This window comes from Elephas maximus, chromosome 3 (assembly GCF_024166365.1).
Source record: "Elephas maximus indicus isolate mEleMax1 chromosome 3, mEleMax1 primary haplotype, whole genome shotgun sequence".
Lineage (NCBI taxonomy): Eukaryota > Metazoa > Chordata > Mammalia > Proboscidea > Elephantidae > Elephas > Elephas maximus.
The window spans coordinates 59,371,977-59,386,220 of NC_064821.1; the positions used below are offsets into that span (position 1 = coordinate 59,371,977).

The 14,244-nt window shown below is 44.9% G+C and overlaps 1 protein-coding gene across 1 annotated transcript; it reads right to left on the minus strand.

Annotated features, from left to right (window-relative positions):
- Positions 1-12,954: 12,954 nt before the first annotated feature.
- On the minus strand, positions 12,955-13,650 carry RNF186 (ring finger protein 186). The gene has a single exon (XM_049875515.1). The coding sequence runs from the start codon at positions 13,648-13,650 to the stop codon at positions 12,955-12,957; it is 696 nt and encodes a 231-aa protein (XP_049731472.1).
- Positions 13,651-14,244: the final 594 nt, after the last annotated feature.

The window sequence follows — 14,244 nt, forward strand, 5'->3', positions numbered from 1 at the left end:
TGGTGAAGATTTCTGTTTTCTTTCTGTTGAGGTGTAATCCACACTGAAGGCTGTGGTCTTTGATTTTCATCAGTAAGTGCTTCAAGTCCTCTTCACTTTCAGCAAGCAAGGTTATGTCATCTGCATAACACAGGTTGTTAGTCTTTCTCCAGTCCTGATGCCCTGTTCTTCATATAGTCCAGCTTCTCGGATTATTTGCTCAGTGGTCAGATTGAATAGGTATGGTGAAAGGATACAACCCGGACACACACCTCTCCTGACTTTAAACCACACAGTATCCCTTTGCTCTGTTTGAATGACTGCCTCCTGATCTATGTACACATTCCTCATGAACACGATTAAGTGTTCTGGAATTCCCATTCCTCACAATGTTATCCATAATTTGTTATGATCCACACAGTCAAATGCCTTTCCAGAGTCGATAAAATATGTAAACATCTTTCTGGTATTCTCTGCTTTCAGCCAAGATTGATCTGATGTCAGCAATGATATCATGGCTGCAGCCGCTTGTCAATGAATCTTCAGCAAAATTTTACTCGTGTGTGATATTAATGATAATGTTTGAAAATTTTCACATTCTGTTGAATTGCCTTTCTTTTGAATGGGCACAAATATAAATCTCTTCCAGTTGATTGGACAGGTACCTGTCTTCCAAATTTCTTGACATAGAGGAGTGAGCATCTCCAGCGCCACATCCATTTGTTGAAATATCTCAATTGGAATTCAGTCAATTCCTGGAGTCCTGTTTTTCACCAACACCTTCAGTGTAGCTTGGACTTCTTCCTTCAGTACCATTGGTTCTTGATCATATGCTACCTCCTGAAATGGTTAAACATCGACCGGTTCTTTTTGGTACAGTAATTCTGTGTATTCCTTCCATCTTCTTTTGATGCTGCTTGCATAATTCAATATTTTTCACACAGAATCCTTCAGCAATGCAATTCTATGCTTGAATTTTTTTCTTCAGTTCTTTTAGCTTAAGAAATGCCAAGCATATTCTCCCCTTTTGGTTTTCTAACTGAAGATCTTTGCCCAATTTCATTATAATACTTTATCTTCTCGAGCCGCCGTTTGAAATCTTTTGTTCAGCTCTTTTACTTCATCATTTCTTCCTTCCGCTTTAGGTACTCTAACTTCAAGAACAAGTTTCAGAGTCTCTTCTGACATCCATTCTGGTCTTTTCTTTCTTTCTTGTCTTTTTAATGACCTTTCGCTTTCTTCATGGATAGTATCCTTAATGTCGTTCCACAGCTCGTCTGGTCTTTGATCAATAGTGCTCAATGCATCAAATCTATTCTTGAGCCATTGTTGTTGTTAGGTGCCGTCGAGTCAGTTCTGACTCATGGTGACCCTATGCATAACAGAACGAAATGCTTCCCGGTCCTGCACCATCCTTACAATCGTTGTTATGCTTGAGCTCATTGTTGCAGCCACTGTGTCAATCCACCTCGTTGAGGGTCTTCCTCTTTTCCGCTGACCCTGTACTCTGCCAAGCATGATGTCCTTCTCCAGGGACTGATCCCTCCTGACAACACGTCCAAAGTATGTAAGATGCAGTCTCGCTATCCTTGCCTCTAAGGAGCATTCTGGCCGCACTTCTTCCAAGACAGATTTGTTCGTTCTTTTGGCAGTCCACGGTATATTCAATATTCTTCAGCAACACCACAATTCAAAGGCATCAACTCTTCTTCGATCTTCGTTATTCATTGTCCAGCTTTTGCATGCATATGATGTGATTGAAAATGCCATGGCTTGGGTCAGGCGCACCTTAGTCTTCAGGGTGACATCTTTGCTCTTCAACACTTTGAAGAGGTCCTTTGCAGCGGATTTACCCAAAGCAATGCGTCTTTTGATTTCTTGACTGCTCCTTTCATGGCGGTTGATTGTGGATCCAAGTAAAATGAAATCCTTGACAACTTCAATCTTTTCCTTGTTTGTCATGATGTTGTTTATTGGTCCAGTTGTGAGGATTTTTGTTTTCTTTATGTCGAGGTGTAATCCGTACTGAAGGCTGTGGTCTTTGACCTTCATTAGTAAGTGCTTCAAGTCCTCTTCACTTTCAGCAAGCAAGGTTGTGTCATCTGCATAACGCAGGTTGTTAATGAGTCTTCCTCCAATCCTGATGCCCCGTTCTTCTTCATATAGTCCAGCTTCTCGTATTATTTGTTCAGCATACAGATTGAATAGGTATGGTGAAAGAATACAACCCTGCCGCACACCTTTCCTGACTTTAAACCCATCAGTATCCCCTTGTTCTGTCCGAACAACTGCCTCTTGATCTATGTAAACGTTCCTCATGAGCAAAATTAAGTGTTCCGGAATTCCCATTCTTTGCAGTGTTATCCGTAGTTTGTTATGATCCACACAGTTGAATGCCTCTGCATAGTCAATAAAACACAGGTAAACATCCTTCTCGTATTCTTGAGAGGATCTCTAAATTCAGGTGGGATGTACTCAAGGCTGTATTTTGGCTCTCATGGACTTGTTCTAATTTTCTTCAGCTTCAACTTGAACTTGCATATGAGCAATGGATGGTCTGTTCCGCAGTTGGCCCCTGGCCTTGTTCTAACTGATGATATTGAGCTTCTCTATTGTCTCTTTCCACAGACGTAGTAGATTTGATTCTTGTGTAGTCTATCTGACAAGGCCCATGTGTATAGTTGCCGTTTATGTTGTTGATAAAAGGTATTTGCAATAAAGAAGTCATTGGTCCTGCAAAATTCTATCATGCAATCTCTGGTGTCATTTCTATCACCAAGGCAATATTTTCCAACTACTGATCCTTCTTCTTTGTTTTCAACTTTCACATTCCCATCACCAGTAATTATCAATGCATCTTGATTGCATGTTTGATCAATTTCAGACTGCAGAAGTTGGTAAAAATCTTCAATTTCTTTGTCTTTGGCCTTAGTGGTTGGTGCGTAAATTTGAATAATAGTCATATAAACTAGTTTTACTTGTAAGTGTAGATATCATCCAATCACTGAAAGTGTACTTTGGGCTAGATCTTGAAATATTCTTTTGATATGCCTAGACATATATCCAAAAGAATTGAAAACAGGAACGTAAATAGACACTTGTATGCCAATGTTCATTGCAGCATTAGTCACAATAGCCTAAAAGTGGAAACAGCCTAAATGTCCATCAACAGATGAGTGGATAAACAAAATGTGGTATATATGTGCAATGGAATATTACTCAGCCATAAAGAGAAATCCTGATTCATAATTAGAGTATAGGGTCACTATGAGTCAGAATTGACTCGACGGCAACGGGTTTGGTTTTTTTTTTTTTTTTTAGCAAAGAGAAGTGAAGTTCTGATATTATGATGAGTGAAATAAGTCTATCACTAAAAGACAAATATTGCATGATCACACCTAAATGAAATATGTAGAATAGGCGAGTGTATAGAGACCAAGGTCTATTGGTGGTTACCAAGCGTGGACAGGAGGGAGGGCGGAAGGAAAACCCAATGCTTAGGGGGCACTGAGCTTCTGTTAAGGGTGATAGCATAATTCGGGAACAGATAAGGGCAATAGTTGAACAACATGATAAACATAATTAATATCACTGATATGTGAACCCAAACCAAACCAAACCCAGTGCCTTTGAGTCGATTCCGAAGACTGTTGAAATGTCAGCGTTTTGCTACATACACAAAAAAAGGGCAGCGGGAGGATAGGAAAATATAAAATGCAGCTTTTTGGTTTAGGTTAAAATCCATTAAAAGATTTTATCTTCCAAAAAAAAAAAAAAAACGAAGCACCAAGAGAGGAATATTAGAGGATATAACAATTAGTGGAAACCCTGGTGGTGTAGTGGTTAAGAGCTATGGCTGCTAACCAAGAGGTCGACAGTTTGAATCCACCAGGTGCTCCTTGGAAACCCTATGGGGCAGTTCTACTCTGTCCTTTAGGGTATCTATGAGCGAGAATCAACTCAATTATTCTCAAGGAGGGCAGAACAGGAACAGTATCACCAAGACTGGTGTCTTGCAAAGTTGGGGCCTGAGGCTTCTTTCTTTGCCTCTCAGAGGTATGCGGCCTGCTTCCTGTCTACCTCTCTGTGAGTATCTGCTTTATCAGTCTGTCTTTCTCTCTCAAATTCAGTTTCTTAGCCTCGTTATGCACGTAGCTTCATATTAACCCCCTTAGCTTCGACTCTACATGACCTCGTAATTCAAGGGCTCCTTTCCTTGCAAGTGAAACCACCCACCTCAAAAAGCTTTAAGCAATGAAAATGAATTTATTGACTCATTTTACTACTGAAAAGTAGAGAGGGTAGCAGGTTTCAGGCATGGTCAGATCTAGGTGCCCAAATAATTTGGTTAGGAATCTACGACTGGGCTCTGGTTTTCTCTGAGTTAGCTCCACTCATAGGAAAATCCTCCCCATGGGATGGCAAGATGGTCACTAGAAAATCTAGATGAACGGTCTATCAACTAGCAGCTCTGGTGGAGAAAACATTTCCTCTAGATAGCTCTAGCAAAATTCCTGAGTTGCTTATTGACCACACAGGGACTCCCTTGCATGTGGTAAACATTCCATAAACATTACTCTTTGGCATTGAGTCAATTCTGACTCATAGTGACCCTTTGGGACAGAATAGAACTGCTTTATAGGGTTTCCAAGGCTGTAATCTTTACAGAAGCAGACTGCCACATCTTTCTCCTGTGGAGTAGCTGGCGGGTTCAAATTGCTGACCTTTTGGTTAGCAGCTGAGCATTTAACCATTGTACCACCAGGGCTCCTTCAATAAACATTAGCCACTATTATTGCTATTACCCTTTCCCTCATGTTCACGGGCATGTCTTGAGCTGCAGTTGTTTTGGAACTGCTGTATCCACAGCTACTTTGCTGCTATTTTATTCTGCAAATTGACTCCATTTAGGTGCTGCAGCTGGGTTTCTTTGGAGAATCAGAGCTTGTTTCCCCTGGGGGTCACAAGGCCCATAGCGCGGGGACCATTCTCCTTTGATGGAGGCTGTTCTGAGATCTAATGCTATGCTTCCTGTCTGATCCCACATCTGAACAGAACTGACCTGGGCACCTCCCTCCTGGGCCTGACATCAGTGCAGCCTCACCACGAGGTCAGGCTGGCTGTTGGCATCGTGGAGGGCAAGAGGAGCTCCTGGCTCCCTGGCCTGTGACATTGCAGCTTGCCTGGGCTTTGGAGGGGCTGAAGCTCAGGGTGGGATTTTTTTCAGCAGGCTACATCCTGGGCAGTTCAGCAGGCTACATCCTGGGCAGTTCAGGATACTGGTTGCAAACAGCAGAAACTGATTCTGACAATCTAAAGAAGAAGAAAAAATTCACATAGGAAAGGAAATGGGGGTTTCACTGAATCAAGCAGGCCTAAAGGACAGTGTGGGGGGACCATGTGATCTGTTGCTGCTGCTCCCGCTTTCAAACATTCACCCCTCCTTACTAGTCCAGATCCAAAATTCTGGAAAAGAGCAACTGGAATGACTTGTATCTTGTGACCTAGATCATGTGACTGCCTCTGGTGAAACAGGATGGTGGGTAGAGGAAGGACCAGGTCCCCAGTTGGTGTAGTGGTTGCTGGTGGAATTTTTCCTTTGATGAGATTAGACACAAGGGCGATTTCATCAAAAAGAGAGAGGGGAGGCCAATAGGAGGGAAGAGGAACCTGAGTAGACAGCTGAAGGGGAGAATAAAAAAGGTCAATGGTCATTATAGTCCTCTTTGAGCAAAAAGACTCTTATGGTGAGTACCTTGAGTGTCTTGTGAGACATGCAAGCTTGTCTGCTTCACGATGCAGACAAGTTTGTGAGAGGCAGTGCGGTACAGTGGAAAGTGCAGACATAAGCTTTGGAGTCAAACAGACTGGGTTTACATTCTGGTATCCTCGCTTACTAGCTTGTGACGTTGGGCAAGTGCCTTAACCCCTTGGGTTTTGTCATATATTGAAATATGTCCCCCCAAAACATCTCTCAACTTGGCTAGGTCATGATTCTCAGTCTTGTATGATCGTCTACCATTTTGTCATCTAATGTGATTTCCCTACGTGTTGTAAATCCTATCACTATGTTGTAATGAGATGGATTAGTGGCAGTTATACTGATTATATAGTGTCTTAAGCCAATTTCTTTTGAGATATAGAAGAGAGAAGCGAGCAAAGAGACATGGGAACCTCATACCACCAAGAATGAAGAGCAGGAGTGCACGTCCTTTGGACCCAGGGTCCCTGCGGTGAGAAGCAGTTTTGACCAGGGAAAGAGTGATGACGAGGACCTTCCTCCAGAGCCCGGAAGAGAAAGCCTTTCCCTGGACCTGATGCCCTGAGTTTGGATTTATAGCCTACTAGACTGCGAGAGAATAGACTTCTCTTTGCTGAAGCCACCCACTTGTGGTATTTCTGTTATAGCAGCACTAGATGACCAAGACAGGTTTTAACTCTTTAATTGGTGAGATGGGGATGTTGTTGTTAGCTGCTGTTGAGTGAGCTCTGACTCATGGTGACCCTAGGTACAACGTAATGAAATGTTGCCTGGTCCTGTGTTATCTTCAGGATCGTTGGCATGTTTGGGTGGATTTTTTGCAGCCATTGTATAGTGCCTTCCAACCTAGAGGCTCATCTTCCAGCACTATATTGGACAATATTCTGTTGGGATCCCATAGGGTTTTCGTTGGCGGGTTTTCGGAAGTAGATCACCAGGCCTTTCTTCCTACTCTGTCTTAGTCTAAAAGCTTCACAGAAACCTGTCCAACATGGGTGACCCTACAGGTATTTGAAATACTGGTGGCATAGGTTCCAGCATCACAGCAACACACCAGCCACCACAGCACCACAACTTGACAGATGGGTGGTGGGAAATGGGAATAATAATTCAATAATTCTCATGGGATTTATTACAAAGACTGGGGAAAATTCAGAAATTGTAGATTCTGGTTCCAACTTTATCTTCAATACATTGGGAAAAATTTTTTTTTTTTTTTTTTTGGAAATCACAGGCTTTTTCGAGCCTTGATTTCCCATCCACAAAATGGATGAAGAAAATAGTACCTAGTCTTAGGAGTCAGTCAGACTTGGTTTTGAGCCTGACTTTGCCACTTATCTGCTGCAAGGCTCCGGGAAAGTTCTTTAAGTGAACATGAAGTAACCCAGCTAAAGGCTATAGCCTGAGGACTGGCACATAGTAGGTACTCAGTGTATTTTAGTGGTTTTTCCTCCTCAAACTTCTACGAGGTCACATGAGATTGAATATCCTGGCACAAGGCAGATCCTCAATAAATATTCGTTGAATAAATAGATGGGTGGTGATTCCTATTTTCCATGGTGTTTTGAATTCTTCAAGGAGATCTCTACTGACCCCAGAAATATCCCCCCTCATTAAAAAAAAGTGGTTTCAAAATACCCAGACGATAACCTAAAGTTCACAGAGCAGCTCCAGCTAGATTCAAGAACTTGGACTGGATTTCTTTTAATGGGCTCTATTTTTTTTATGTTGTTCTCATGGCCTGAAAAGTTGCAGGAAAGTCCTTTATTTCGAGAAACCTTCCGTTTCGCCACAAAGAATGAATTGTTCTAAAAAAGGCTAAACAACTTCCTCCAGTCATTTGAAAAGATTCCAGCAATGAACAGGTGACTCCCAGCGATGAATTGGGGCTGTAAGGTAAGGTGAGGAAGTGGTTGTTGGGGATGGGACAGGTGAGATATTGTAACTCTCTGCCTCAGGCACCCACTAAATCAGGAAGCTGTAACCAAATGAGGGAATCAGGGGCAGATTATCCAATAAGCAACGTAAGCACTTGCTTACTTGTGCTTATGTGAAATTGTTCACTAAATCAGGAAGCTGTAACCAAATGAGGGAATCAGGGGCAGATTATCCAATAAGCAACGTAAGCACTTGCTTACTTGTGCTTATGTGAAATTGTTCACTACAGATTAGTAAATAAGCACGAGTAAGTCTGTGCTTACCTTGCTTATGGGATGAACTGCCCCTGGGTGAATGCCATCTCTTTTTAATTCTTCACCTTTAGAGGAAAAGGGCCCACATACCTTGAGCACCTACAATGAGCCAGGAATGTTCCATTTTTATAGCAAACCCTGAAATTCCAGACTCTGGAGTTAGGCGGTCTGCAGTCTACTCTTGGCCTTACCTCCACCTCGCTGTGTGATCTGGAGTAAGTTATGTAACCTCTCTGTGCCTGAGGTATTGGAAACCCTGGTGGTGTAGTGGTTAAGTGCTATGGCTGCTACCCAAAGGGTTGGCAGTTCGAATCTGCCAGGCGCTCCTTGGAAACTCTGTGGGGCAGTTCTCTGTCCTATAGGGTCGCTATGAGTCGGAATTGACTCGATGACACTGGGTTTGGGTTTTTGGTTTTTGGTGCCTAGGATAATTGGTAATTTGATAATAATAATAGTCCCTATTGATAAAAAAAATCAGCATATGTGATAATATATGTAACACATTTTGCACAAATATTATTAGCAATTATTGTTAGTGTTATGTTGTTGTTGAGGATATTGCTGAGGCTGAGGCTGATAGTGGAGGAGGCTAATTCTAATGCTCAGGTTGTAATAAAGAAGTCTGTTTTCATCATTCCCATTAGGGCTTTCTAGGACTCAACCCCATCTCCATCTGCTTGTCTTTCCCTCCCTTCTTTACATTCTCATGATCATAAGAGCTCAATCATGCATTATCTGATTTCTCCAGCAACCTTATGAGATGTGCATTATTGCCTCCATTTCACGGGTAAGAAACTTGAGACTCATTAAAGGTAAGGCGACTTTTAAGTGGTGAAGCTGGATTTGAGCCAGGTATGTCTGACTCCAGGGCTCCTACATAGGGAGATGAGTCTGATAAGGGTGAAATTTGGCCTCCTCCTAAAAGTTTTCTTCATCCTTAGGACCTCCCTTCCCAGATCTCCACCTTAACCTAAACACAAAGTCTTCCACCAGATTGGTCTGTCCCAGAAAAGCTCCCAGCTCTGGACTGACATCTCCACCCCAGCATCAAGGCTGGTACCCTACTCCCTATCACACCGGACAGGCCCAACGAACCCTTCGCCCAAGCAGGTCAATGATCGATGATCAAGGCAGAGAGGGAAGCAAAATGTTCATAAGTGAGGACACAGTATTCTCACGTGGTAGCACATTGGATCCTCCCAGAGCCCCCACAAGGTGTGTGGCACCCTCCACCACTTTACAGGTGGGAGAACGCAAACTAAGGCTCAGAAAATCTCTGTAACTTTCCTGGGTCCCACACTGGGTCAGGGCTTGGCATTGAAGCCGGTCTTCCGTTGCACCCCACTGGAGTGGCAAGAATGGCTCTGAGGGGCCCAGGTTGGATTCCAAAACAGGAGGTGGTAAAAGCCAGGTTGATCAGATCTGGCTTTATTAGGAAAGTTACAGACACAGGTTGTGCCAAGATTCTTGCAATGGACAGCAAAGTTCTGAGAGTTAGCCATGTAGAGGTCCGCGAGCAATAGTGAGGACTGGGTGTTTATACACCACATATAGGGCATGTAGGGCCTACATGATGTGGGGCCTATGTATAGGGGAGCCTAAACAATGATTAATGGGTAGTTTTGTACTAGTTAATGGGTTTCGATTGATATTACCATGAAATCAGGTGTTTGGTGTGTTTTTTACTGGCCCAGGTCACCACCCAGTTAGGTACTGTGGTTTTCTCCCAGAGTCCTATGCAAGCAGACTCCATCCTGAATTGTTCATGACCCTCACATCTCCCTCTCTGGTTTCTTTCACTCATGTCCTGTCCCACCACTGCCTATTTCCTCTGCTCCCCTCCAGGGCAGCCTGGGCAGAGACTGGCCTCCAGAGCTCTCTGTCCCACACTGCCAGGGGTCAGCAGTGGTTGGGAGCAGCTGGGGTCCAAAGGAGATTGTGACAGCAGTTTCAGAACACTATTGCCCAGAGGGATGGAGGGCACATTGTTTGGAGGCCTCCCATGTGCCAGAGGCTCTAACAGGAGAGTCCCTATTCTGGCTTTTATTTTCATGATATAAGGTCCAGGGAGATAAAGTGACTTGCTTAAGGGTACAGAGCAAAGATGGGTAGAATGGGGCCTCAGATCTGGGACTCCAATGTTCCTGCTAGCACAGCTCCCTGCAGGGGAAGCTGGAGGTGATAAAGTGTATAGGAAATTGGAATCAAATTGACAAGAGCAACTCGAAAGATTCAATAGGGAGCTTAGAGGGAAGTGAGCTCATGTTAATTGTAGAGGAACAATTCAGAAAAAGAGGGTAAGAATGGTTACACAATGTTAAAAACGTAATCCATGTCACTGAATTGTGTAGAAATTCTCAAATTGGTGTGTTTTGCTGTGCATATTTTCAACAACATAAAAGTTTTTAAAAGGGGGAAAAGTCTACAGGAAAGTTATACCATTTTCATCACTCTCTTTTCTTTCTCTTGCATATAGACAACAGGTTCTGGAATTCTCTGGCCTCTATGAGCACCTGACCACTGGAATATGAAGGCTCCCAAAGCAAGTTTACTGCTCACCATGGAACCCCTCTCAGGCCTGCAAGTGGTGACCAGCTTCCTGCAAAGGAGGCGGCATGATGAGGCAGAAAGAACCTCTGCTTAACCCCCCAGGGAGCTCTGGCATTGATTGGCTATGCAATCTTAGGCAGGGGAATTCACTTCTCTGAGCCTCAGTCTCCTCATCTGTAAGATAGGGATAGTAACGATCTCTACTTCATAGGTTGTTATGAAGAGTCAACGCTATAACACATATAAAACACGTTAGGGAGATTCAATGGCATAATGCACACAAAGCTGTTAACTCAGTGACGGGCACACCGTAAATCAGTTGCTGTTAATTCCGACCCGTGGAAACCTCATGTGTGTCAGAGTAGAATTGTTGTGCTCCATAGGGTTTTCCATGGCTGATTTTTCGAAAGTAAATTGCCAGGCTCTCTTCTGAGGCACCTCTAGGTGGACCTGAACCTCCAGCCTTTCAGTTAGCAGTTGAATACATCAACCGCTTTCACCACCCAGGGACTCCTGGCACATAGTAAGCAGTCAATAAATACATGCTCGCCATTATTATGGTAGAAATGATATTGATGTTAGCAACTGAAACCTTGGTGGAGGTTTTCTTCTTGGTTAAGGGTCCAAAGAACTAGATAGAATGAGGATGAGGGAGTGAGCGGGGAGAGAATGTTCTTTCTCTATTCTACTGCACATGCCTGAGGCCAGCTGAGCAAATATGGAATGACTCCCTTTCTTTAGTCCTCCTGGGGAGACAAGGTGTTCTTCAGGTCCATTTGGCCTGGCTTGAAAGCGCAAGTACCCACATACCCCCACATGCATACTCACACCCACCACCTCTCAGCACCTGTGAGTTAATAAGGCCAATGGCATGGGTGCCACAGAGTTACCCTGGAAGCACCTTATAAGAAAAAAGAACGCACTCAGATTTTAAGAGCAGTGAACAGTACACATATTTATAGTTTGATTTTTCTTTGTATTAAATCCAGAGGGGATGTGACTATTGTCCATTGTTTTGGGGTCTAGCAGTGCCCTCAGCTCCTGGGATTTCGGGGGTCTTAGGAATAATCCAGTCCAGCTAGCTCATTTGGGGAAATTGAGGCTTAGAGAGGTAAAAGGCCTTGCTCAACAATAATAACAACTGAGCCAGGGTTAACCCATCCCTCACTGACAAAGACACAGTCACCGTGAACTAAGTGTCTCTTTTGTGATGATCATCCTACCAGGATGGGATGGGGAGGGAGGCAGGGAAGAGCAATGGACTATGCCTGATGAGCTCCTCTAAGGCTTCAAGTCTGTTTCCCAATTTTGGGGTCTTTGGAAGGAGATAATGTGTCATGTGCCATCCTCCGCTCCCCTGTACCCCCACACATTCCCCTGGCCAAGGCTTAACTTTGGCAACCAGCAGAGGGACTGACTCCCCTATGTTAAAGAGCAGAAATGGCTTGGAGAAGAAGACACAAAACCTTTCAGGTGGCTATCAGAGTGTAGCAGGAAATGTGCAGCTACTGGTAAGAACCGTTGCATTTATGGGGTTTCTTATCTTTATGACAAAATTGCAAATGGAAATTGGGATGCAATAATAAAGGAAAGCAACACCCATAAAGATCTGGCTCTGTAGCATGAGACTGTACATCTGATGGGCGGCTGGACCCGCTATGGTGGGGCTAGTCTTTGTGACCCTGAGATCCTCTGCTAAGTCTAGGCTTCATGGCATAGAGCTGGGAGATCTGGTGGGGATGCTGGGAACATTTCCACACTCATCTGCTTCCTGTCCACCTCTCCCCAACTCTGAAAACTAAATGTGTGAGTCCCACACAACGTCAGGAGTTCCATTCCTCTACACAAGTTTTCTTCTTCAAACCCTCGGTCAACTCATGGGAGAACTAAGCAACTGGGACCTTTGGTGGGCTTGGGATGGGCACGAAGTGGCTAGCATTGGGGAAAACAGGAGAAGGATATGGGCTCCCATTTCCTGGGAGGAAAAGTGGGTAACAGCTAAAAATATGAACAAACTGCCCCAAACACAATAACCCCAAACCAAACCAAACCAAGAAAATGAAACCAGCCAAATGAATTGCAAAAAAAAAAAAAAAGAAGGGGGAGTGTGTCCTGGTTCTGTTTGTTCTGCAACAGGATCAACATTGCAATACTTTTATCAAGTTATATAAAGAAAAACCATGAGCACTGGAATAAGAAAACAGGATGCTCCCTTGTAGCGGTCAAGTCATTTGTGCCTCCTCCCTGCCCCCAGTTTAGAGATGGTATGCCAAAGACAAGCGTAAGACCTGTCCTCCAAGCACAAAGTTCTTGACCCAAGACCACCCTCTGGCTTTGGTTTGCAAGTCCAGTTGGCATTTAGCCTCCCGAGGGAGCCAGTCTTAGTTCATAGCCCCTTACCCTGGTCATTGTGACAGTAACAGGAGCCTAAGAGGCTGAAGGAGCTGCTAGGGCTGCCCGGCTGGAGTGCACTCAGGCAATCGAAGAGACCTGGGTTTGTTTCTTCTCTCTGCAGAAAAGAGTCCTGGAGGAGGGCCAGCAGCTGCCCCGGCCACTGGAGTAACAACAGCAGAGGGTGGACAACAACAGGGCCAGTCCAATGACGAAGACCAGCACCCACCTGATGACAACAGGGTAGATGAAGGGGAGGATGAAAACGATGAGCAGAATCAGTAGGAGCAGGTGCGCAGCCAGGCTCCGGGCTGCCACGCGATTGGCACTCATTGCATCCTGCTCATCCTCTCCCATCAAGTTGGGGTGCTCTGCTGCCGAAGAGGCAGGATCTGCCAGCCCCTGAGGACAGAGAGACACCTCAGGGACAGGGTGTGCCAACTGCCCCCTCGTTGCCTCCTGGTCTTGCAGGCTGCATATGAGGCCTCCGGGAATGGCAGTGACCTTGCGGCACAGTGGGCAGGTGATGGACCAGGTGTTGTCCTGCACACACAGCAGGAGCTTCAGGCAGACGGCACAGAAGCCATGCTGGCAGCCCAGCACCTTGGGTAGCCGGGTGCAGCTGTAGGGCTCCCGGCATACCAGGCATTCCAGGTCAATCCCTGCTGAGCCTCGGTGACACCTAGCAGGGTCCTTGGCCTTGGAGGTGGAGGATCCTGTGGAAATGGGATGGGATTGCTGGGGGGCTGGCTGCTCCGGGACTTTGGTACAGGCCATTCTGGGCACAGGTGCCCGCAGGGACGATGCTGCTCAGAGCCTGGGCTGATATCAACAGGGAGTCTCAGTTGTTGCTGCTGTGACTGGTTTGGAGTCTGGATGGAAGTTTCGAGCCACCAACAGCCATCTACCACCACCACTCTCTTCCAGAACTGCTCAGCTTGTTTCTTGTTTTACATTATTCCTTCAGTTATTATTATTTCTTTTCACGAAACCTAGGGTTAATCAGTAACTTGCGGCCCAGAGACTTTGAATTGCCTGATAGACGGGACAAGGGGGCAGGGCCTGGGTGAATCAGGACTTTCCTGTTGGTGAGTGTTCACAGGACTGTGGCTTGTGGAGGTTGGTATGTATCGGGCCCCCTCCCCCCGACCAAGGGAGCCTTTTAAAATGCAGATTTCTAGGCTCCAGACCCAGAGACTGAAATTCAGCAGATCTGGATGGGATCCGAGGATCTGCATAGCTGTCAACTGGGTGATTCTAATGCAGGTAAACTGTGGGACCCCACCTTGAGAAACCCCACTACAGGTTGGTCCTGAACAAAAACCTTTTGGGTGTCAGGACCAGTGGGAAAAAATTTGGTTTTGCTTTGAG